General features: G+C 47.6%; 1 protein-coding gene across 2 annotated transcripts in view; it reads right to left on the reverse strand.

The window, feature by feature from the left end:
• The window catches only part of MKX (mohawk homeobox), a 76,033-nt gene extending 50,127 nt beyond the window's left edge, over positions 1–25,906 (reverse strand). The window contains exons 1-5 of one of the 2 annotated variants that reach the window (XM_074986285.1): positions 25,829–25,906; positions 23,537–23,823; positions 20,950–21,109; positions 10,592–10,745; positions 8,959–9,294 (exon numbers count right to left, since the gene is read on the reverse strand). In XM_074986285.1, coding sequence (XP_074842386.1) covers positions 8,959–9,294; positions 10,592–10,745; positions 20,950–21,109; positions 23,537–23,718 — 832 coding nt within the window. In that variant the 5' untranslated portion in view covers positions 23,719–23,823; positions 25,829–25,906. Of the gene's footprint in view, positions 1–8,958; positions 9,295–10,591; positions 10,746–20,949; positions 21,110–23,536; positions 23,824–24,265; positions 24,313–25,828 lie in introns of those variants that run through there. The other variant, XM_074986286.1, reaches the window with a different exon arrangement.
• Positions 25,907–26,351: the final 445 nt, after the last annotated feature.

A 26,351-nucleotide genomic window follows, 5' to 3' on the forward strand; every position in this document is an offset into this window, starting at 1 on the left:
CATTCCCCCTTAAGAAGTGGGGAGTGCAAAGTGTGATTGCAATATGGAAACTGGCTACCCCAGACTCCTACCGCTCAGTGGGGCACCAGTTTGAGGTGGGCAAGGCCACCGCCGGCACAATGCTCATGGAGGTAAGCTGGGCCCAGGGCACACTCCCAGCACAGGGAGGGGGAGGGTGCCCCTGGCCGGGAAGGGGCACAGGGACCCCTGGGGGCTGCTGGCCGGGAGGGGGCACAGGCGGGATGCTGGCCTGGAATGCCCTGCCGCACCCTCACAAGAGTGCATGGCCTCCCTCCCATGCAAGTTATCCACACCATAAACATGATGCTCCTGCATCAGGTAATTTGTGTCAGGGACCACAACACCGTTGTTGGGGGGTTTCTCCTCGCTGGGGTTCCCGAATTGCTTCAGCACCCTGGATGGAATGCACATCCCCATCCGTGCCCCGCCACACAGCACTGGCCAGTATGTCAACTGGAAGGGCTACCACTCGACGGTCCTCCAGGCCCTGGCAGGCCACAAAGGCCGGTTCATGGACATCCACACGGGCTGACGGAGGTGAACCCATGATGCCAGAGTCTTCTGCAGTTCCAGCCTGTGCTGGCATATAGAGGCCGGCACTTCATCCCCCAGTGGGAGATGCCAGTTGGGGACACCACCATGCCACTCTGCACGGTTGCGGATGAGCATACTACCTACTGCCATGGCTGATGCGGCCCCATACTAGCCACCTCAACTCCAGGCAGGAGCCCTTCAACACCCATCTCAACGAGACCCAGCACATGGTCAAGCAGGCCTTTGGGTGCCTCAAGGGACAGTGGCGAGGCCTTCTTGCCTGCCTCGAGGTCAGGGTGCGCAATGTCCTGCAGATGGTCGGCACCTGCTGAGCCCTCCACAACATCGTGGAGGGCAAGGGGGATGCCTACATCTAGGGATGGGCGGATGAGGCCGCTGCGGGGTTTGAGCAGCCAGCCGCTCTCATCAGTCACCAGGTGAACCATGATGAGGTCCAGACCCAGGAGGCCCTCTGGATGAGCCTTGCCCCTGGGCCGCACTGACACTCCCGATGCCCACCCCTCACCATCCCCCCATGCATCCACCCCCCACCACATGCACCACCACCATCACTGCACTTGTGCTTCCCCTCTATGAGACCAGGAGACACGGGCATAGGTGTGCGATAAACGTTTATCAACAAGAACCACAACCTAGTGCCTGTGCAAATATTTCACTATTTACAATGGGGTGGGGGGCCAGCCATGTACGTTGTTGGGCAGGGACGGGCTGGAACTGAGAGCGGTGTGGGGAGAGGCCAGAACCAGGACAGGTGCAGGGAGGGGCCCGAACCAGGAGGGTCACTTGGGGGTGGGAGTTGGTGGTCGAGAGGCCTGTTGGCCCTGGGATCCCCTTCCCCTCTGGGTACAAGCTCCATGGTGGGGCTCGGATGGGGCAGGGAGCACTGGAAGGTAGGGGCATTGGGGGAAGTCAGCAGAGGCATCACAGTGGGTGGGGCAGGGGCCTCTGCGAAGGGCGTGGGACAGGCAGGGGACCCCGTGGGAGGAACCTCTTGGGGGGGCGCCTCTGCAGAGGGCTTGGGGGGTGACTGGGCGGAAGGCTATGCGGAGAGCCAGGAGCCAGGTACGCTGCCCACATGCTCCTGCAGGGTACAGTGGATGCCCTCCAGGTGGGACATGTGTCAGTCCCACACCTCTCTTCACCAGGCAAGGTTGGCCTCCTCTAGTCGGAGGCACTGCTCAGTCAGCTCAGCCTGGTGGAGGCTGGCGGTGTGATCCCCCATGCACCGCTGCCGTCTCCGACTGCACGCTCAGCGTGTTGGTGCCACTGGAGGTGCCTGGCCCCAGTCTGATGCCTCTGGGGGCTCTTGGGAACCACCGAGGCTGATGGTCTGTGCAAGCCCTCGCTTGCTGCACCTGGAAGGGGAGATGGATGACTTGTCAGTCCCCAAGAGGGAACCCATCCCCCCATTCACCCCAGGACCCAATCCCGCCATTCCCCCAGGACTCTGTCCCCCTACCTCCCACAGATCCCACTCCTCCTGTCCCCCTGGGGCCTGGTGTGGTGGGCATGGCATCAATGTGGTGTTGGGTGCACACAGGGGTTCCCCCCGGTGGGACAGTTCCCAGGTGTGGACCAGCCCATGTATGTCCCACCAAGCATCTGGGTGCTCAGAGCTGTCCATGGGTCCAGATGCTGGGTGTCATGGGCAGACACCAGGGGCATGCCGTGGGCCACTGCTGGCTGGGATGTCTGGCCCCGGGCCTCCGGGCCCATGCATGGCCCGCTGGTGGCTGTGCTGCCTCTGCCCGGCCAGCAAGAGTGCCAGCCCCACCGTGCACTTACCGAGGGGTTCCATGATGACCTTCGGTGATGCCTAGCTCCCCATGGCCCAGCTGGACAACCGCAAGAGGACGTCGATGACAAGGTCACCCTCCTCGCTGGACCAGTCCCCTGGCTTGGGCTGGCTGGTCCTGGCTCCTCTGGATCAGGCTGGTCTGCAGAGGTATCCAGGACCATTGTGGGCAGGGAGCTAACCCGGGGCCCCAAGACGGAGCGGAGCTCCCAGTAGTAGGAGCAGGTGGCAGGACCTGCCCTGAGCACCAAAGCCTTGTCCTGGACCCAGGTCTAGCCCTGCTGGAGCTCTTTGACTTTGCTCTGGACTTGATCTGGGGTCTGCTTCGGGTGACCATGGCTGGTCAATCCCCGGTCCAGGTGGGCAAAGGGTGCGGCATTCCTTCCTTTGACCCCCATCTCCTGGAGGATCTCTTCAACTTTCCATAGACCTAGGAGGTCTCAGAGTTTGGGGACTGGCCAGGAGGGGGCCCTTTATTTCTTCTCTGGGGCATGCTCCTAGGAACCCTGTAAGGGCTCTGAGGTGGGGCCCTGTGGCTCGGGAGGCTACCGGACACTGGCCATGTGGCCTCTGGAGTTGTTGAGGGCGGCTAAGCAGGTGTGCCGTTGGCAGCTCGTGCACTTGCAGCTCACCTGCTCTCAGCTTCCTGCCACAGGGTTTCTGGGTCTGTGCGGCTTTAAGAGCAGCCGGACACGTGGGTCATAGAGCTCCACTCTGCAGGGCAGGGTGTCTCCATGCTTCAGCTGGGTGCCACCATGGGGGATTTCTCTTTCCAAAGAGTGGGCTGTGGAGCGTCTACGCGTGCCTTCTTTTGACGTAGTTTGTCGACAACAGGTGCTCTTCCCATTACAGGATCGGGGTCCAGGTTTTGATGTCTGGACCGCGTTCCTCCAATTTCCAATTGAAAGAGCGCATGGCACGTGTAGATGCTCCCTCTGTTCTTTCGAAAGAGGATCTATCTTTTCAAAATAACATGCACACGTAGACACGTCCTAAGTGATCAACAGAGCAACTGAAAATCATTTCAAGATAATTCCAGTGTTAAAATTTTAATAACACGTCAGGCAAAGATTAACTTAGGTTTTTGGCATATACAGACAGATCTCACTAATATTCTTAGATATTTTTGTTATATTATTGTGCAATGCTTAGCACAAGGGGAACATGGCCTCTACATACCCACACAATGCAAATTCTAAATGAATAAGAGCAGATAAATGCAGTTCTCTGTTCTTCATATATTCAATGAGTGCATCAGAACAACATACAGTAAAACCTGCCCAAAGGGACTTGCAACAATTTATTACCTAATATAAATGTTTTTAACTAAAAGTTAAACAAAATCATATTGGAAAACTTAATATACACAAAACTGAAGGCAGGAGGCTGATACAGAGAAAAAAAAGAGTGTATCTGCACTAAGAACTACTCTGGAGAGATAACTTTCTGTCTTAAGTGAACACACATATATAACAGCAGATGATATATGTATCCTTTAAGGTAGATGCTTACATGAGTAATATGTATGAATGCATCTATTTTTCCGCTTTTCACTGCTCTAGCAGTTCATGAGTTGGCAATGGTATGTCATTGCAGCCTCTTTTCCTATTTAACAATGTCAGTGGTATGTGAGAACAGGATGAAATGGCTGAGGCAAGTACAAAATAAATACAGAATGTATAAAAGATTTAAATTATGCAGCTTTCTGTTTTCTTTTGAATATTATTGTGCATATTAAAACCCTGGGTTCTCATATGTAAAGGAATAACGCATAGACATTCTGTTAACAAAAGGTTACACTCTAGCCTTGATCTAACAGTAGGACTCCCCAGTTCTATAGCTGAATCTAGGGTAGCATATGGTTGAGTCTTTATAAGCATGTTAATGACTGGAACAGGAAATGATACAACCCATTTTCCTTATAAATTTTAAAAACAAGAAATTGCATTTGTCATTGGACACTGAAATCATATCCTGTTAATTTGGCCAAAACCATTAAGATACACATGGCCACATTCTGCTCTCAGCTACACTAGGCTATATTTATGAAGTTACTACAGATATACTGATATAACTGAAATCAGAATGTGACTCATAACATGGACCAGCTGCAGTTACTAAATTTTATTTCAAGAAATTGCTCTTAAGGAAATGCACAACGGTTTCCTTCAACACCAAATTTTTGCTGACATCTTCTACAGATAGAAATGTATCAACACTTAACATTATTTTTCAAAACTAAAGTGTGAATCAATTTTCACTCACAGTTTACTTAAATGCCAAAAAACTGTTGTCATAACCTAGAATGCCAAAGAGACAAGTATGAAATGAAGTTCCTGTCAGCTAAGAATTGAGCATAACTCAAACTATACAGTTCAACAGATGTATAGTAAGCCTCACTTTTAAAAGAGTCATTCTCTCACTTTCTGCTATTATAGCCTTATGACTGACATCTGATGATAATAATCTGCCAATCTGGCATCACAAGAATGTATTATAGTTATTATGGAGAACATGCATGCATGTCTGCTACATGACTATTCTGGGAACAGTGTGTGGGAATAAAATTCTGTAATGATAAAACATGTTTATTTTAACTCAAGCAGTCTAGAAATCATGTTGGTAATTTCAAGAGTTTCTAAGAGCTTTCATAAACAAACTTGAAATAACTTGAAAACTTACCCATTATTTTTTCTTAAAACAGGCTCTGTTCTTGCATATCATAACATCACCAGAACCCTTTAATGGAATTATAACCTTATCATTCAAAACTGCCTATCTGCATCTACTATTTTATGGAGTGGGTCTGTACACATGGGAAAGACAGAGTGTAGGACACAGCATGTACCTGACACTTTTCTTTCCACAGACAATTTTCTGTTTTTCTGTTTTATCAGTAGAGGCAGAATAAAGTATATCCTAAAAACTGTTTTGTTCTCATGAAAGGCTGTAGAACTCAAAAAAAGTTAATGAAAATATTTAAAAATTATTTTAAAAACTTACGATGAGGGCCATATATGCCATGGTTTCTACTTTATGGGGAAATATGCTGCTATTTGTACATTACAGTCCAGCCTGTTAACACTGCAGCTCATACTACAGCTGTCTCAGCCTTTCCATTTAAGACTCTCTTCTTCACTCTCAGCTGAAACTTGGCAAGAAAAACTTAGTTCGGTAGCAAATTTATTATGTTTATAAAAACTATTGTGATCACTTTTAAGTTACAATATAAAAGTATAGAAATCCAAAGTTTATATGTTTAAACCACTGTGTCTGTTCTTCAATAACTTCTGAGTTAAAAATAAAACTTGGCAGGCAATTAGTCCATAACATGGACCAAATGCTTTTGGTATGTTGAAAAATAATGTTAACTGGTCAACCAATTTAATTTTGGAATGTATTCACTATTCATGCACCTCTCCTCTTCTACCTAAGATTTTACCACACACCCTAATTCATCATCCCCTTAAGATTTACACAAAAGGGGTTACTGCTGCCTTCTTAGCACTGTATCCTTCCCCTTGTATTCAGTGGAGGAGTCTTTGCAGTAACAGATGTCCTGGGAAATGGGGAGAGAAGTACAGAATTACAGACAAGGTTGAGAGGAACCTGTGTCTTTTCTCCCAGACAGCTCAGATGGGAACCAACAGCCCAGAGCTGTCAGGACTTTCCCACAGAGACCTTCCAAGTCAGGTGAGCTGAAAGACTCTCTAGGCCCCAGGGCAAGGTGGGGCAAGGGGCAATTCTCCATGCTCCCAGAACAGGCAGGGCCTCATGTAGAAGTGGCAGAGTTAGGGCAGTCAGCCCTCAGCATGCTGCATCATGGCCCCTTCATCCCCAGGCACCCCTCAGAGCTGCCCAGCCCATGCCGGGTGGTGCTCGAGCAGGTATGAAAAGGGCCCGGGGCTCCTAGTGGTGGTAGGAACCAGGAACCCTGGGACCTTTTGAATTGGTAGGGTCTGGGGCAACTACCCCCTTTGTTATTCCCCTCTTCCCATAGCTCCAAGCTGCAGAAAAATTATCACTGATGAAAAGAGCTAAAGCTGTGTCCAGAGTCCCTGGTGGGACAGCCTCAGCTGGGAAGACCCCCAAGTCAATGGAAAGGCCCTATGCTGCTGTGGGTTGGATCAAAATGTTGGGGTCCAAAACTCTATTTTTTCAGGTTCAGGGGAGCCACTGCACTCTTCCACCCCTACTCCTCTTCAAGCTCCCAGCAAAACAAAACAAAAACAAACCCTGAACTTTCAGAGCTGAGATTTTCTCTTCATACTTCCCTCCCCCATCTGTGAGGGGACGACTGAGCCCAGAGAGGGTCCAGATCTTGCCCTAATGTACACCTATCAAAGGGGTGTGAGTCAAGGCAGGTTTGGTGACTTCCCAACAAACATCCTATTATGTGAAACAAACACATTTTTTCTTTTATTGCTAAGATTAAAAGAATAAATTAAACGTTAAAAGGACTGAAAGAGAGTTAAGCCTAAAACTGCATGAGCTCAGCGTGTGGTGTCCAGCTAATGCAACTACAGGGCCAAGCTACTTGCCAACTTAAGCAACACTAGGAGGCGATTAAAGATTATAAGCCCCAAATGGTCAGACAACCAGCTACATACTGGGGCTCTCATCCTAAGGATGGTTGGGCCTGAGGTATAATCAAGAAGGAAGGGATACACATCGTCTGCTTGGGGAGCAGGTAGCTTCCATAATGTGCTCCTCCACACCCAAGGATAGCCAGGGGTTTTTATGTTCTGTGTTTAGGTCCTGATGAGGCCAGGGTGGTACCTGAACTCTAGTTGTCAGGTGAAGGACGAATGTTCATGTGACTCCTAATGAAGAGTGGACGGATATTTGAGCCCCCTAAACACCTGGGGGCTTTCTTCTGGGCTCCCATTAACTAGGGCACGCACTTCTGAAAATGTTGGCTGCATATATCTTTTGATGCCTACCATGAGAGAGGCAAGATTGAGAGCCTCCAGAGTTCCCTGCCATCGTCCCTCATCTCAGCCCCAACAGATTCCCACCTCAGCCAGTGGGCACAGCTCTATCATTCCCATTTTACAATACCCTGATATCCACTGTAAAATATGGGATTTACGCCAAGGTAGCTTAATTTCCCTGACAACCATCACAGAAGTGTAGGACTGGAAGGGACCTCAGCAGGTCTTCTACCCCAATCCCCTGCACTCAAGGCAGGACTAAGTAGTAATGAGGCCATTCCCGACAGACATTTGTTCTTACAAACCACCAGTGATGGAGAGCCCAAAACCCCCCTAGGCAATTTTTTTCTAGTGCTCAGCTACCCTGACAGACAGTTTTTCCTGATGTATGACTTAAACCTCAGGTGCCGCAATTTAAGCTGATTGCTTCTTGTGTTATCCCCAGGGGTTAAGGAGAATAATTTTTCACCCTGATCATCAGTGGCCTATGCTCCAAGATATAAGAATGGAAGAGGCTTATGACTGCTCCTTATAACAATATTTTACGTAGTTAGAAACTGTTATCATGTCCCCTTGCAGTCTTCTCTTCTCCAGATTTAAGCAACACCATTTTTCGTCAGCCTTCCCTCACAGGTCACATCACCTAGATGTTTAATCATTTTTGCTGATCTCCTCTAGACTTTATTCAGTTTGTCCACATCTTTCCTGAAATGTGATGCCCAGAAATGGGCACAACACTTGAACTAAGCATTATCAGTGCAGAGTAGAGTGGAAAAATTACTTCTAGGCCATTTTGATACGGACTACTGACTATAGGCCATTTCCACCTTGACTGAATAGACCTTGTCAGCTCTGTCCCTCTCTTTTACTGGGACACTGCTCTTTAAATACCCCTCTTAACCCACCCAACCCCACTCATGCATCTGATGAAGCGGGTCTTTGCCCACAAAAGCTTATGCTCCAAAATATCTGTTAGTCTATAAGGTGCCACGGGTCGTCTTCTTGTTCTCAAAGACACAGACTAACACAGCTCTCTCTCTGACTCAAGGCCATGTTTACATGAGAAGCCTCTGTCAACAGATGTCACTGTCGGAAGAGATTTCCTGGCAGGATCTGTGTCAACAGATCATGTCTATACATAAAAGCAGATTTGAAAGAGCAATCTGCTCTGTCGACAGAGAGCAGTCAGATTTCCCGGCCCTTGCTCAACAGAACAGCTGACCAGAAGCTATGCAAACAGGGATGCCTGGTGAACCAGAAGCCCTGTCGACAAAAGGGCCTGGAACGTCTATATGGCTGTTTTGTCAACAGAACTGTTGACAGGCATTATACCTAAACAGGGAGATGCATAATGCTGCTGGTGGATGTGCCAGGTTTTGTTGACAAACTGTCAACAAAGCACATTTTCCATGTAGCTGCTCCACAGGTTTTTCTGACAAAAGCCCAGTTTTGCCAGGAAAAACCACTTGTGTCGATGTGGCCCTAGTGTCTTGGTTACAGAATGATATTATGGAATGTATCAGGGAGGATGTTCCGGTGATAATAATAATAGCTTACAACTATGTGATTGCATATGTAACACTATATTCATTTTCAGGTGACATTAACAAACACAGGCAACTGTTTTAAAATGGTACATGAAGAATTCCTTACCTGTCCGGTAGACGAAATTGCCTTCAGTCTCTGATGATGACGGAGACACCAATTCCTCCTCAAATTCGTTGGAACTAAATGAACCAGAATGATTCCTTTGCCTTGTTTTTTCCATCATGGCTGCATTAGTAGCCATGACATGTCTCAATGAGTCATTTAGGTAACGATTCAATAAACTGCTTTTGTATTTGGGAGGTGACACATAATCCTCATTGGCACTTGTCTCTGGTCTCACTCCTGTTTTTATCACTGAATTTTCAGTTTTAATCACAGTGTGGTGAACTGGTTTATTATATCCAGCTTCATTCACATGGCTTCTTGGAGGATTTTCCTCATCTGAAGAAGAAATATACATTACAGTTAACTTATAGAGCAACCTTATCTGTGCATCTTTAAATATATATAATATGAATAACAGTAGACACAGAACAACTTACGATTTTCACAGTTAATTTCATTTTTGTTCACAACTTGTCCATGAGCAGATCACAGTCTTCTCACATATTTTAGTTATTCTAATTATCTTCTGAATAATTTTAGAAATAATGCTTGGTCTGTAGCTTTCACATGAACAGTATACTACATGCATTTGATATTTGAAATCTGAGCTGTATAAGCAGGCAACTAAATCATGATTATCTTTTAATGCCCTGATTTGATGAGCTTAATTCTTCACATTATCTTTGCTAAGAATTATGAATCTGAAACTCATTTGCCATGAAACTCCGCACTATCTGCTTAATAATTTGCTCTTTCAACTAATAGTTCTGCAACTAAACTTTTATGGAAATTGAACACAAAAGAAAACACATGCACAGATGAAAAAAATTCAGTCAAATGCAAACAAACACTTCCAAAAATATTTTGTAGCATTGGCTCATTTCTGATAGACTACAGGGGATAAATATACATATCATGTTACAAAGTTACTGGAAAATTATAGAAATGTATGAATACGATCAACATTCAGGAAACAAAAGTAGAATGCCATATAATTTTTTTTCACAATCCATATTATCTAAATAAATAATATTAGTCTCCTAAATCAGACAACATAATACTGTGCTTTCATTTTGCTGAGGAGAGAAAATATGAAAGAATTTTTCAAGGACTGCTTTTCCTACTGTGATTGCATTACAGCTCAAACCCAACTCACATTGTTATATGAGAAGCTGAATGAAGTTAATCCATCTACCTTTGTTAATAATGGGACTACCTGCATATGATAACCCATGAATACAGGAACATTAAGGCCCTTTGATTTCAATTAGACAAATCTTGTCACTAAATTTAAGCACATTTAAGTGCTCCGCTGTTCTAGGCCCTAAAGGTCTATTATTTAATACCCAAAGAAATAAGCATTATTTTGTCTAACATTAGCATTACACATCAAGGACCAACGTATCTCATGTAAGACCAGATTCTCCCCTAGTTAATCCGTGTAATCTTTCTAACTATAGGAGAATTATATGTATATAACTGCAAACCGAATTTGGCATATAGCTAATATAAATAAAGTCTGGACTCTAGGACACTGAAAGCTTTTTGTGAAAGATCAGAATCCTTTGGGAAGAATGGGGTATTCTCTAGTGTCAAATAGAAGAATGAAACAAACATAAAAATATCAACAAACCTTCAGAACATGAATCATCGCTGCTTACACTAAGTCTTTCGGCATTTCCTTGAACGTATTTGTTGTACAACTTTATTCGTAAAGCCCAGCTTAGATCTGGCTGACGGACTGTATTCTTAAGGCGACGTCTTGCATTGGCAAACCAGTTGGATACCTACATAAAAACAAATGCAATGGTTTCCCCCAAAAAAACACTTACAAATCTAATTTACTACTCTTCTACAAGTGTCACATATGTTTTGTGAAAACTGAGAAAGGCTGAAATGCATTCACATGTGTCCAGGCCCAAGTTTATGTTAAACTCCATTAAGAAGAATGGAGAAATTTTGCCTGAGCCAGGAATGCAGGATCAGGCCTTCAACTGGCAAGTATTCCTTCTGAAGAGTTAGCATGCACTTGTGATTAATAATAATTCTATTCTTCCATAATGGTCCTTTTATATTAACTTCAGTATTTTTGTAAAAAAGACAATGTACTGAAATTTTATTCAGTATCTCCAATATACACTTAATTGTTTTAAATTAAATAAGTTATATTAGATCATCTACCAGTTGACAGTGTAACATCTGTTCTTACAATACGAAGTATGTGCTTAATAAAATAGGGAAAATATGAACTCTTTTCAACATGTTGACATAAACAACTAAATTCAGCCCTTTACTGGTTCTGGTATATTATGACTGATGACAAGAAGGTAAAGGTAGCAGCATGTAGAGAACATACCATGTTTAGAGTCAATAGAAACCTAGACATTGATCTATAGCTGATTATGCCAAACAGTATTTTTCATTAGATATGACACAATGAACCAAATATTATTTAACACGTGCCATGCTTTCTGATATACACTAGCCTCAAAAAGTGAGACTCTAAAAAAGAGGGTTGTAATATTGTGTCATACTTTCTTTATTAATAAAGTGAAAAAACATATTATACATGCTATAGACTCTGCCCTATGTTATGCAAGTATTCAAAACATGATCCGGTGGGTTTAGAGTGACTTTAAATAGCAACGTTTGTAGTATTTGTAAATGAATGTAACGCCGGCGAAACCCGATTGATGTCAGTGAGCTACACTTGTGTGAGTAAAGAGTATCAAGCTGCACACACCCTAGAAATCTGAATCTAGAAATTATCTTGCAAAGACAGGTAGGGCTTGTCTACACTAGCCCACTCCTTCAAAGGGGGCATGTAAATTAGCCTGAGCGGTGAATAGCAATGGAGTGCTGCGCTGCATATGCAGCACCTCATTAGCCTAATTCTCACCGTGCGAACTTCGAAGTTGCAGCTGCGCAGCCACGGGCGCTTCAAAGTACCCGCACAACTTTGAAGTGCCCTTACCCCCAAAATGTTCTGGAGGTAAGGGCACTTTGAAGTTGTGCAGCTACTTCAAAGTGCCCGTGGCTACACAGCTTGCCAGCGCTTTGAAGTTAGCAACTTCGAAATTTGCCTGGTGAGAATTAGGCTAATGAGGTGCTACGTATGCAGCATAGCACTTCACTGCTATTCACCACTCAGGCTCATTTACATGCCCCCTTTGAAGGAGGGGGCTAGTGTAGATAAGCCCCTAATGCATGTTCAATCACCTGTACCGACGCAGTGACTGTATTAGTAATCATAAGATTAAGGGGTAAGGAACTAATAGCAGAAATGCAAGAGATCTATAGGCTTAGACTTATAACCATAGCTTAAGCAGTCAGCCTAAGTAAAAGACATTACAGCTTAAGTAACAATAGTTGCTCAATAAATTAGCACGAGAAAGTAAACTAACAATGATCTTAAATTATAAGATGGTATAACACTTTGTTTATTGTTTTAGTCACAAGTGTTCCAAATTGCTGGTAGGTAACCACAGGAAGAAAGCTTTTATCCAGTTAGAGAAGTGGCTCCCAACATTTTCATAGTGCAGACCTGCAATTACCCACCAAACTGTTCACAAACCCCAAATCACCCCCCAAACCATTAGCAGACCCCATCAAAGCCAATTCTTGCCACTATGAACACATCACTAAATAAATAATAGAACCATAAAATAGATTTTCAGACAGCAATTAATAACATTATTAGAAAATATTTAATTTTAAATAATTGATTGCAAATTTTCAATTTATTTAAAACTTATTTTTATGATAATTTTTATTTATCTTTTATTTATCTCCCATACCCTTTTATTTATTTTTTATTTATCTCTAATACCCTTGAGGACTCCCAGGGATCTACAGACTCCAGGCTGGAAACCACTGGATTAGAGTATTTTTGGAGGCAACGTTACTGGATGCTCAGTCACAGCTAATCATCATAATCCAATTGATGTGTATATTAATAATCATAGCTTAATTAATATATTCACCTATAGGTCAAGAGCACCCCAATATTCTGGGGGGAATAAGTTAAGATACGGTAAACAAAGGAAGACCTATGCATACATATGCATGAGGACTCTCAAAGGCTATGAAACATCTGGTCTCAGTTACAGCCATTGGAGCTCTTCGCCAGCATGCCAGAGTAGGACTGAGATCTGTCTCAACTTCGAGAGCTCTCCCCAAGGAGAGAGAGAGAGAGAGAGAGAGAGAGAGAGAGAGAGAGAGAGTGTGTGTGTGTGTGTGTGTGTGTGTGTGTGTGAGAGAGAGAGAGATGGTGCCAGCCACTTTCGCAGCATTACACTAAATCACTTTGCTTATTATGACTGGTTTACTTATCAGACTAATTATTTTAATAATAAAACTTTTTAGTTACAGAAAGTCTTCCCTGACTGGGAATGGTTTTGTCAATGCTGTAGTCCAGGGGGCTCTCAAAGCAGCAATTATGATCATACTGGGACTGATCTTGACACATGAATCTACCAAATTTTAGAGTGTTACTTGGGGATGCTAAACCAGTAACCTAGTCAATAACAAATTTACAGAACAGACAACTGACCAGATAGCAGTCTATCAGTCTATTACCAGAAAGCCTCAGATGGATTTGGCCCTAGTTTTGTATTCCATCTATTGTGGTAAAAGGATATATATCACATAAGTAGTTAGCTAGTTACTTTTGATCACTAATCCAGTTAAGGGTGATTACGAGGAAAATAAACACTACCTGCTTAATTACAAGCAAAATTTTGGGCCAGGCATCCATCTAGAACTTCACGTAGAGATTCGTTAAGCCTGTCACTTTGATTTTATTTAAATCCTATTTTACATGAAACAGGGCTCCACAGCAAGCAAAGTGAGCTCTGGATCAGCACTCTAACGCCACATTCATTACTTTACAAACTCTGGAGTTCACTGTGATGCATTAGGAGACCAAAATCATAGCTGGCAGAGAAGACTAAGTAATGTTTGTTCTGCTCCAAGGCTTCTTGTTTACATTTATCATATTGACACAGCAATCATTATAGTAACCCTGAAAGGATGGATTGGAATCCATCCACTTCTAATGCAGTTAACAAACTCATTCCAGACTGCTCAGATGAAACATGGGTCACTTGACTTCTACAGGATTTACTATAATTCTAGATTCATATATGCAATAATACAGAGTGATTGATTTGGGGTCCAGATAAATATTTTAACAGTTACTGCAATGCCTAAGAAAAATGACAGATCTCTCAGCGTCCCATGAGACACATACGCTTGTCAAGCCAGACCTACACAGCTTACCATGGTGCTATCAGAGTACCATGCACAGAAATGGCATGACTCTTGCATAAAAGCAATTAGATTTAACTAAAGTGATTTATGGATACACTATCAGTTTGTTGAAAACCTCACAGGAAATACAGTGAATATGTTCTTTCCATTCCAACTCTTAATATTTTTCATATTAATATGAGTAAACATTACATACATATTTTAAGACTTTCAGTATGAGAAGATGAAATAATATTCATCTAATGAGAAATAGCCTTAACTTAGCATTTACAAAAGAATTTTTCCCAAATATATAGTATTACAGACTCTGCCACAGAAATATACTTCAGCTACGAACTCCCCCTGAAATGACTTTATAATCAAATTCTGAATGGAATTACAATAAGTTTTACTAATGCTGAATGAAAATGATGCATGAGACTTATCTACCCAAAAGTTTCAAAAATACTGTGGGTGAATCCTGATCCCATTAAAGTAAAAGAGTTTTTGTCATTAATTTTAACCAGGGCAGGAATTCATTGGATATCTATACGTGTTCATTCAAATGTTGCATGTCATATCTCTCAGCAACTCAGTGGCCTGCATTACACAGGGCATAATCACAGTGGTTCCTTCTCACCTTATAGGCTGCAACTATACTATCAAGTTCTTTTGGAAAAATCCAGCCCTTTTTCGATAGAACACATGGAGCATATACATACAAAATGTGCTCTTTCAATCCAAAATCAAAAGTACACAGATCTTCTTCCAGAAGCCCTCTTCCACTCCCGGATAAGGAAGAGCACCTTCTTTCAACAGCTTATTTCAAAAAAAGCATGTGTAGATGCTCCACGGGTCCTTCTTTCAAAAGAGCAGTTCTCATGGCACTAGATTTTTTGATCCCCAGCCTGTTCTTTCAAAAGAACAGGGGCTGTGTAGACACTATCAAAAGAGCGGATCGATCTTTCGATCCGCTTTTTTGTGTGTGAATGCGATCCTTTGAAAGAAGTTTTTGGTTTTTTTTTTATTTCAGAAGAGATCTTCTGGAAGACCTTCTTTCGAAAGATCACTGTAGTGTAGACATAGCCATAAGGTATTACTACGTCTGCACATATTATTACCATTCTTATTTAGGATTTATCATAAAAGATCTTTCCATAAACTAACAACATCAAAACACTTATTAAGATGACTACGATTCACATTACTGTGTGAACATGAAAAATCCTATCAAACATAGAAAAATTGATGATTTGCTTACAAGGCACTCAGAGAAGAAACTTGCATTATAATTCAACCAACAATTAAGTATCCTGAAAAAAACTGCATGATTAAAATTATTACTACCATCTATTTATGCATAATTATCAACATCAGAATAATACCATGAAAAGAAAATCCTCAAACCAAAAATAGGGTTACCACAAATATGTTTCTAAGATTTGTTCAAATTCCCCAGCATGGACAAAAATATTCACAGACACCCGAGACACACTCACTCCATGGCTTTGCCTCTGAAAAATTATTCTGATCTTTTATGCTTTTCTATTCAAGAACAGCTAAGGATTTAAAAGAAGGATAATAGCCCAATGATTCCTTTCCCCAAAATAAATTATGTCACAGATATACTTGTGCAAATGGTAATATTATTAAAGCCACAGCAGCACATGCCCAGTATATTAATCTTACTGTGGCAAATAACTTCTTATTAAACAATAAAGCCATTCATATTTCCTTTTGGAAAGAACATGCAGTCATTTTTCTTTTTTATTTCACAAGAATATTTAAACCAAAATTTAAAATTAAATAAATCAAATGTTGTGGGAATAGTGCAAATGAAAACATAACATGTTCGTGGCAAATTAATAGAACAAATTGCTGGATTCCAAACTGGAGTCTAATCTGTGGGCTAAGATGGAAGACAGCTTTTAGAAACTTTCTAGTCTTCTGCCTTCTCAATTTTGGGAGTATAATGTTTTGAATTGTTAAGCCAAATGGTGCACTAACTCACACACACTGAACTCCTATTGACTTTACTGGGGTTGTATATATATAAACAAGCAAATAATTTCGCCCCTTGTGTTCATGTTGTTAGTGATTAGAAATCAAGGAATTTCATAATGCCTTCAAAACGCTAGCTCTCCACGAGATTCTACCTTTATTTCCTAAGTTTCTAGGAATCAGGTAATAGAACAAACCTCCTTTTAGTTTCACAGTATGAAGAGACAAAGAATTACTAACATGATGGAAATTAGTTAAAAGAGAGATATGCGAGGTAGTGGAGGAAATGAAAATAGCGGGACACTCAAAAATGGCCCAAAATCTGGTCAGAGAGAAACCACTCTAAAACTAACCCCCCTATGTACCATATGATCCCGCAGAAGCCTGGTGCAAATTCTGCATTTTTGGAGCTCTGTATATTTGGAGAGAGTGGGTGAGATGAAGACTGGTCATAGCCCCAGGGCGGTCACTCTACTGTATTCAGCATCATCTGCCAGTCAAGCGTGGAGGAAATATATGTGGGCATGAAAGTTGATCCTGGAAAGTTTACTCATTAAGTCTTACATATTTGTTCTCCATGCTTGCAAATATTATGGCTATGTCTACATGACAGGCTTTTCCCAGCAAAACTGGGCTTTTGTCGGGAAAAAACGCAGAGCGTCTACACACAAAATGCACTTTGTCAACAGTTTGTCGACAAAACAAGGCACATCTGCCAGCCGTGTTATACCCCTCCCTGTTCAGTTATAACGCCTCTCTTGACAGCGTTCTGTTGACAAAACAGCCCTGTAGATGACCCAGGGCCCTTTTGTCGACAGACAGGGCTTCTGGTTCACTGGGCAGCTGTTCTGTCAAGAGCTGGCTGGGCAGTCTGGCTGCTCTCTGTCAACAGAGTGGATTGCTCTTTCAATCTGCTTTTATGCGTAGACACAACCTATCGACAGAAGTTTTGCTGAGAAATCCCTTGCAAGAGCGACTTCTGTCAGCAGAGGCGTCTCACGTAGATGTAGCCTATGTGTGGGAAAAGACAGATTGCAGGCAGGGATGCACTGGCAGCACAATTCCACCTGTAACTATTCTGGAGTCCAGAATATAGCATGGGAGCTGGGGGTGGGGGGCTGGATTTCAATGCAGATGCACCTACATGCATGGAAATTATTTGCCATTCTTGGAATCTCAGCAGGATTGTATTCAGGAAAACAATACCACCCAATAAAACCAACTGGATGATTCCCTGGATGGAAATTAAAGAATTTTCCAAGTCTCTTTTAGCCTCCTATAGAGTTGTCAGTGCAGGGTGTGATTTAAAGCTGAATGCAACTGAAGGTGCAACAGCTTCACGAAACAATAAGCTTGAAAGAACTAGTAAGAACATGATTATTGTAACAGGTTGATATTTTAGGTGATAACAAAGGAGTCTGTAAAGCACTGAGAAACTGAACTGATGAACTAGAAAACAGTAAAGATAAAATGTAAGCCTGTTTAGAAAACGTTACATAATGGTTTCTGGTAGTTGTACAACATGTCTTGGCATTTGATGGCTGGGCACTTACACAACACCCTGTTTGATACATCTGGAATGTGCAACTCTTGGAACAAGACACAAAATTTTCAAACACATGCAAATATGTGGCCCAGAATCTGCTCTTTGTTCTGCCACTCTCCATACAAAGTAACACCACTGACATCAGTGAAGTTATTTCAGATTTATATCAGCCTGTCTGAGATCACAACCTGTTTGTGTGTTTAATTCTCAGAATTCAACTATTTTGATCTGTATTCCAGGCCTGTTCTTTTTTGGATCTGAAAAATATATGGGGGATACTGTTGTTTTAGTCTTCCAGGTGCAGGAATTACTGTGGATGCCAGACATGTATTTATCTCTCATACAGACAATGTGGTACCTCTGGATTAAAAGAATATTCCACCTGAATTATGAGGAAAAACAAATGGGGTTTATTTTCAATCATGTGCATCTGTAAATTAAGATATTAGCTGGTTTGCATGTTTCTTTAAAAAGAAATATTTATGTAAAATGCCTAGGCCAAATTCAACCCCAGAGTAACTCTTGTGAAGTCAATGGCCAGGGATTAATTTAGCTCATTCTTTTATTCTGCATCCTACTTGGAATATAATTTATGTGGAACAGGAGCCATGGCTATGTCTACACTAGAAATATCTGTCTACAGAAGTTACTGTGAGAAGAGGTGTTCTGACAAAACTTCTGTCAACAGATCCTGTCTACACATAAAAACATATCAATCTTTTGATCCACTCTGTCAACAAACAGGTCCCCGGAGTGTCTACACAGCTTTTACGTCAACAGTTTCTGTCGACAAAACACCTTTTATGTGTAGACACTCTGCAAGTTTTGTCTACAAAACTCAGGTTTCTCTACAAAACTCTAGCGTAGACAGCCCTTACACGTTTCTACAGCATCTATCACAACAAACCAGAGCCCAATATACTTTTTTGGGGAAGAAGGGTGCTTTTGAAATCAGGGCACACTTTCAAAGGAACCCTGGCTACACGGCTATTTGAATTTCAAAATCAGCACTTCTGACAGGCCGGGTGGTTGTTGTTGTACAAATGAGGTGCATAATATTCATATCAAGTGCCTCATTTGCATTTTCGAACTGCTGTAATTTACATGCAAAAGGGCGGAGTACTGTAGCCACGACCTGATACACACAAAATTCATTTCAAAACAGCTGAGCATCTAGACACAATAGAGCCTGTTTCGAAATAAAGCCACTGGACTCACTATGGCTTATTCTGAAATAAGCTCTATTCCCTATCTACACAGCCCATATTTTGAAACAGCTGTTTCAAAATAGGTGCTATTCCTCATGGAATGAGGTTCATCTATTTTGAAATAAGTCAACCACTATTTCAAAATTATTTCAAAATATTGGTTCAAAGTTATTTTGAAATAGTGGCTGAAATTTCAAAATAACTTTGCTACATAGACCCATCCTGAGATAGCACCATCCTACAGTTGACACCATGTAAGCCCATCATCTAACCGTGTCAGATGAAAAAAATAATACTAATATTTGCACGCTTTTGTCAGTCAATCCTGTTCTCGTTTCTCTTGACAATCTTCTCTGATTTCAGTGGGAGTTTTGCCTAAGTAAGTAATAAGGGACAGGCTACCCTCCTATATTCAGCACAATCTTATAATCTGTATGAACAATGAGACGTCCTGTGGCACCTTATAGACTAACAGATTTTTTGGCGTATACGCTTGCCTGGACAAAGACCGGCTTCATCACGTGCATCTGGCAAAGCAGGTCTTTGCCTATGAAAGCTCATGCTCCAAAAAATCCGTTAGACTACAAGGTGCTACAGGAGTTCTCGTTTTTGCAGATACAGAGTAACGCGGCCACCCCTTTGATAATTTGTATATATAGTCTTGTGAAAATGGAAAAGTCAAAATCACTAGATGCAAGTGCCGGTTGTGTAGAATGGGTGTAATATGTAGTAGTAGTGATGTCTGGATAGCTCTTTTCAGTCTATGGCATTTTCACATCTGAAGTGAACAGCTACTGATCACTTTGTTTACTGTTACACTACAGAGTTCTGTAGAAAGAAGTCACTGTCTGAAGAGATTTCCTGACAAAACTTTTGTCGACAGAATGTGGCTACACACAAAAGTCAATACGGAGAGCACTCTGTTGACAGAGCAGCCGGACTGTCTGGCTGTTCTCTCTGCAAAACAGGCACCTGGTTGCACAGCAGACAGGGCTGCCCATTGTTGTGGATGCCCTGCCTGTTGAGAGAAGGCCCCCCAGAGTATTCCCATGGCTCTTTCCTGGACAGAACATTGACAGCACTGTTATGCCTCATGGCTGAGAGGCAGAACGCTGCCGTGAAAAGTCCTGCATTTTGTCGACAAACTGTCACCAACCGCATTTTGTGTGTGGACGTTCCCCCAGTTTTATGACAAAACTGGGGCTCCGTGGGCAAAACTCGTAGTGCAGCTGCAGCCCTTCTGAAGTGTTTGCTTTTGGTGCTAAAACCTTCCCTACTTCCTGGCTGCCTGAAGTTGATTTTCAAAGCCTAAGCACACGTGCTTTGTGAAGGAGGCCAATAAAAGTGCTCCCCTTTCCCACGAAGGAGCAACCTCTTTGCCACTCGTTCTACCCTGGGGCCGAGCAGGTCAGAAAGCTCACGCTTGGCAGGGAACTAGCGCTGTGGGAGGGGAGGTCCTAACGGGCCGCTTCCGAACGAGTTAAGTCCGTACTCAGGAGTCTTCGCCTCCCAGCCCTCTCCGGCCCCAGCCAGGCGTCTGTGGGTGTGCGTGGGCCGAGCCACGGCCTGGGCACGGCACACCGGGCTCCGCCAAAAAGCAGCGCGCCCGCTGGGGCTACGATGACCGGAAGGGGCACCCAATTAGCTCGTTCCGCGGCCTTGGCGAGAGCCGCTCCCTGCCGGTGCGTAAAAAGGCGTAAAAAGGCACCCTGAGGACGTGCCCCATTGGCCAGGGCGCTCACCTCAGGCCCGGCAGCGGCGGGGAGACGGGCAAGCCGGCCCCCGCCCGCCCCACACGCACTCGGACACCAGCTCCCCGGTCTCGCGGGCTGGGTTTTGGGGGGGCTTGTGGCTTCCCGTCTGTGTGTTAAATGCTGCACAGCTGTGCGAGCACAGAGGCCGCCCCGGGCCCTGCGCCCGGGGCACACGAGGGGTGGCCGGGTCCGGAGTTTGGCAGCGCGCGCGCGCGGCGGGACGCGGGATTACCTGCACCAGAGTCATCTGGGAGCCGAGCGCCAGCAGGATCTTCTCGGTCTTGGTGGGGTACGGGTTGTCGCGGTGCTTGTACAGCCACTGCTTGAGCGGCCGGGCCATGTCCTGCAGCGCCTGCCGCTTGTGCCGCACCTTGCCGCCGCTCTGCCGCGCCCTGCAGAGGGAGAGGGCGGCTCGGCTCGTTAGTAGCTCGCGGGGTGCCCTCTGCCAGCCCGCCCGCCCAGCCACGCCGCGCCTTCTGTGTGCGGGGGCGTTCAGGTGCCGCACAAGGGCGTGCGTGTGGCGGGGGAGAGCAACGCGTAAAGTCGTACAGATGCACGCGCCGCACATGCGAGCCGGGCGTTTGCAGCAACGTCCCACAGCACGTGCCGGCAGAACAAGAGGAAAGAGGCCCTGTACGCACACACATACACATGCACACATACACACTCCCCCGTACACTCTCTCCCCCCCCGGTTTCCGAGCCTGAGTGAAATGAAGCATGATGACAAAAGTCACATATTGTCCCCTGACAGGTGCTGTGTTCCGCACCCTCCCTGTCTGTGCAGTCAGACACGCGGCCACCTGCCTACCAACGACAGCTCCCGTTTTACTACACCCTCTACCGCGCTCTGCCTGTCAGTTGGACTGTTTCCTTCCCTGTGGCCGAAGACACACGCGGCTCAGACCTCCCCGAGGCGGTGTCAGTGAGACACACAAGTAGAAGACTGCTACCCTGGGACAGCGAGGCGGGAGGGAGGGTGCGCAACAGACAGAACAGAGCTTGCAGCACGGAAGTCTGCAGGGCCAGGCCTAGTGCCCTTCTCGCCCAGGAGAGAAAGGAGGCGGCAAATGGCTCCCGAGCCCCGCGCTGAAGTACTACGCTGCGGGGCAACACGCACAGCAGAGAAGCGTCATGTAGCTAGCGCCCTGGAGCCGGTTCTGGGGATGTGTGCAGCACCAGCGCGCTGCCCATAACCTTTGTCGCCGGCCTTCTGGGCCGGTTTGCAATATCACAGAAAGCCTCTGTCTCGAGTACACGGGGCGCTTCCCAGCGCGGCTGACCTCTGGTGTTTCGCCGCCAGAACTGTGCTCTCCTGCACAACGCGCGGGGGAAGTACGCTTAAAACTCCGGCCGACCTCACTGAGCTAATCTGCCAGAGATGGAGCTGCCCTTCGCCAGACAATCTCCCGAGATTAGGCGGGTCCTGGCTCGTCGGTGCATAACCCCTCCTTAAATCAAAAGCTCAGACAATCGTCCTGTGGGCAACACCCGGCTCCTTTCCCAAACTTGCCGGCAAAAAGCAACCTCTCGGCTTCGAAAACAACTACCACGGGGGAGAGGGAACCTATCGTTTAAAATGTTAAAAGGCGTAAGGAAATAAAGTGGAAAACAGAATCTAATTCAGAAGAACAAAAATATATCGGATTAAAAATAACCCAGGCTAGGCTCCCAAGGAAATGCCGCCTCCGTGGCGAACCGGCCGCCGCCACGAACGGGGAGAAAAGGTGAATTTGGTGCTGTAGTTCCAGACTGGGTCGGCAGGTGTCGCTGTCGGGCCTCGCCAGCTACCTGCTCTATGCCGGATTCCCTCGCCTGCTTCCCGGTCTTTGAAATACTTTATTTAAATAAAGTCTATGTCTGAATCGGCTGGTGAAACATTTTGATGAAACGTAAGATGTGCCTCACCAACCCTACCAGCCAGCAATGCTTATAGGAGTGTGAACTGATGCAATATAAATACAAATAGCTCTGCAGCATTTTCATTGTCCTTACTCTTAATGCCTTGAGACCTAATTTGTGTATTTAACCGAAATTAATTACATTGACACTAAAACGCATAGTTGATTAGAGCTGAGCGCTAACAAAACTTACTACTTTCCATCCGCCATCACCAGCTCCCCTTTCACCTGTTCCAGGACAAACATTTAACAGCTGATGTTTTATCACCAGTTGAATTTTTCACATAACACTAATACCAAGACTGCCTGCCTTTGGCGGGCTTCAGAGGAATTATTTTTTTCACTCCTCTTGCTAGCCTGGTAACGAAAATAAAGTGAACTTTCTTTGCTCGGCCAGACAACTTAAAACAAAAATCTATAGCTGTTTGGTTGACACGGGTTTTTCTTAAAGGCCCTGTTTACTAAACACATCTCACGACGCAACTTCCTAGAGCTTGTGTTCCATAGCTGCTCTATTTGGCGGGTTTGCTACAATGCCACGAGAGAAAAAAAATACACGTACTGGGCGGCTTTCCTTCTCGCTTGTCTGTAGCGGCACAGTTAATATGTTAAAACAAACGAGCAGGATAAAGACGGGCTTTACCGCTTGTTAGTTTTGCATTTGTACTTCACGGCGGCAGAGAAGTAACCTGAAACCGAAGTCCTGTACGCTCATTCACACGCGCCCGCGAAACAGGACTGACACCGCATTGGCTACCGCAGGGCTTTCCACTAGCAGTGGGTATGGCACTGGAGCCTCGGGAGATTAAGGGGAGGCTCGAACAGCAGGGTGGCAATAACCAGTCACAACAATCCTCCGGCACTAGACTCAACACACGCGCGCTCGGCGCCCAAGCGGCAGCGAGCAGGCGGCCCATACCCTGGTCGCCTGTTGCGAAGGCTGAGGCTGTCTTTAATTGAGGGGCTGTCGGGAAGGCGCACGTCGGGCCGGTGCGGGCTGTCGATGACCCCCGCGTAGGGCCGGCTGTTGGTGTCCCTCTCCTTGGCGTCCTCCTCAAAGAGCACTTGGCCGTTGAGCTTGCTAAAGACCACGGTGTTCATGGTGCGGGGCCGCGGGCCGGCTGCCGTCAGCCCGGCTCTTCAGGCGCAGCAGGCTCGGGGAAGGGGGCGGCTCGCCGCTCGGATGGCCAGAGGACTCGGGTTGCGCTGGAAAGAAGCAGCATCGGGTTACTCGAGGAAATCGGCCATAGCGCAGTAATTATTTAAACACGACAACCATCCAGGCGGACTTGGCATGGAAGGCGGGAGCTGTCTGCTTGCCGCCTAGTGTTAGCTGCACAGGGTGCCAAGGTCCCGTGTGCGTGTGTGTGTGAAGCCGCTCTGTCTGTGTGCGTGTCCGTGTGTGAAGCTGCTGATTGTGTGGCTGCTCTGTTGTGTGTCTCCGTGTGTGTCTGTGTGTGAAGCTCCTGTCTGTGTGCGTGTCTCTGTGTCCTGCCCCAGCGTCTCCTCCCCTGCTGTGAACTCTCCCCCCGCGGCGCTATGGACGAGCCTGCACCAGCCGCGGCGCTCCCGCGGGTGTCCGGCAGCAGCCCGCCCCCCGCCCGCCGCCGCTCCCCAAGGGAGCGCGGGAATAAACTGCTTTCGTTACCGTGAGCCGGGGGGCTGGTTTCTAGCCAGGGGTTCCTCGCCAGGAACAGCTCCAGCGCGGGGCCTCGGCTCTCGGGAGCTCTGCGGGGGACCAGCTGTGCCGAGCTCACAAGGGCCGCATTGTGGGGCGCTCCTTCCCCGGGTGGGGGGGTGAGCCCACGCGGGGCCGCAGCGACACGCTGTGAGACCCGCGTGGTGCGCGCTGGGCAGCGTGGGCTGGCGGCGAGTTCGGATCGCGGAGGAGAGCTGCTCTGCGGCTTCTCGGGCGGGGACCCAGCCCCGGGGGCCGCAGCGCTGGAGAAGGCAGGGGCGTGGCCGTGCCCGGGGAGCCGGGGCGCGCAGTGCGGGTGGGTCACAACCTCTGGGGTGCGGCCGGGCCCCGGCCGACGGCCCCCGCTCCGCGCTAACGCTGCTGGCACACCACAAGGCTTAGCCCCGCGCCCGCCCGCCAGCCCAGCGCCGCCGGTCTGTCCGCTGCCAAAGTCCGCCTGAGCCGGTTCCGTGCGCCCGGGGCTTGGTTTCCGCGCTGCGCCCAGCGCCCTCCCCTGGTACCCACCGGAGCTCGGCTCCTGCCTCCCCCCGCCGCCGCCGCCCCCGGGAGAAGCGGCCGCGGGAAAGACGCCCACAGTCACTATTCGCTACGGTGCCCCGCAGACCGGCCGGCCCGCGCCGCGCGGCTCCCAGCGCGCCCACAGCGGCTGCAAGTCCAGCGCCGGGCTCCTGCCCCGCCTCCCGCTCCCCCGTGCCGCACAGCCCCGTCCGTAACCGGCCCTTACCGCGGGATCCCCCCACCCACCCGGTTATTTACCGACGCGCCGGCCGTGCCCGGCCCCGCGCCGGATCCCCGCACCGGCGCGCCAGGGCGGTTCCGCTTCAGGCCCCGGGGAGCGGACGGCACACGGGCCGGGCCAGGGCGCGCGTCTGCTGCCAACCCAAGGCGCAGCTGCCGGTGCAGGGTCGGCGCCGCCAGGTCCCGCCCGGGTGCGGCGCTCTCGGCTCCGCCGCCCTCCCCGGGGAGCCAGGGCCGGCTGCGCTCAGGCCGTTCGCCCAGCCGGGGTGACAGCGCGACCCCCGGCAAAGCCGCGGGAGACCCTACCTGGCGCGGGCGGGCCGGCGGAGCGACCCGACCCGACCCAGCCGGGGCCCTACGCCCATTGCCACGCCCGCCACATGTTCGCTCCCCGCGCAGCCCGGCTCTGGCCCCTCCGCCGGCGGCAGCCGCTGCTCTTTATTTCCCGGGCCCCGGAGCGGGCAGCCCGCAGCCGCCTCAGGTTTCCTAGCCACGGAGCCGAGCCCGCGACCATCCTCCCATTGCGCCATCCACCTCCCAGGGCCCGGCGCGGGGACAGGCCCCGGCTCTCCGGCCCGCAGACCTGCCCGCCACTCGCTGGGTCTCTACCCCCGGGAAAGCCGCCTCGCCCCAGGCACAGCTCGGCCGGCCGCGGGCCTAGATCGGTCCGCCAGTCCCGGGGCTGCCTGGCTGGGGGAGGCACCCGGCTGCGGGCTAGGCGGGCGGCGGGGCAGCCCCGCGGAGCAGAAGCTGGGAAGCCCGGGGAGCGCTGACCTGCTCTTTGAGACGGCCGGCCCGGCCCGGCCCGAGCCAGAGCCGAGGGGACATCAGCCTTGTGCCTCGGCCGCCGCCGCCCAGGGAGTGCGGGGCCGCTGCCGGGGGCGAGCGCTGCCTTAAGGCGTGACCTCACTTTGTGCCTCTGTGACGTCACAGCGCCCCGGGTAGGCGGCCAGGGCTGCCTGCGTCACACCGCGCTGCCGCGCGAGTCACCCGAGTCCCGCCCCGGCCGGAGCCCCGGCGCGCCGGTAGGTGGCTTTGCCCCAAGCAGGAGAGATCAACAGCGTCCCACCTCCGTCAGCGGGGCAGCGCCGGGCTGAAGGGCCGCTCCCAGCGGCCACCCTGCCCTGAGGTGACACTGGTGCTCTCCGGCGTCATTTCAGTTTGGTTTTCCGGCCCTTTGCCAGCTGAGCGTCCCCTCTGCTTTTGCAGCCCCTGCCAGGCACTAGGCTGGGTTCTGAAGGGGAGGCAGATCTTACAAGGGAGCCCGTCGCCCAGAGTCAATCGATCCTTCTAATCA

This window comes from Carettochelys insculpta, chromosome 2, assembly GCF_033958435.1.
Source record: "Carettochelys insculpta isolate YL-2023 chromosome 2, ASM3395843v1, whole genome shotgun sequence".
Classification (NCBI taxonomy): Eukaryota; Metazoa; Chordata; order Testudines; family Carettochelyidae; genus Carettochelys; species Carettochelys insculpta.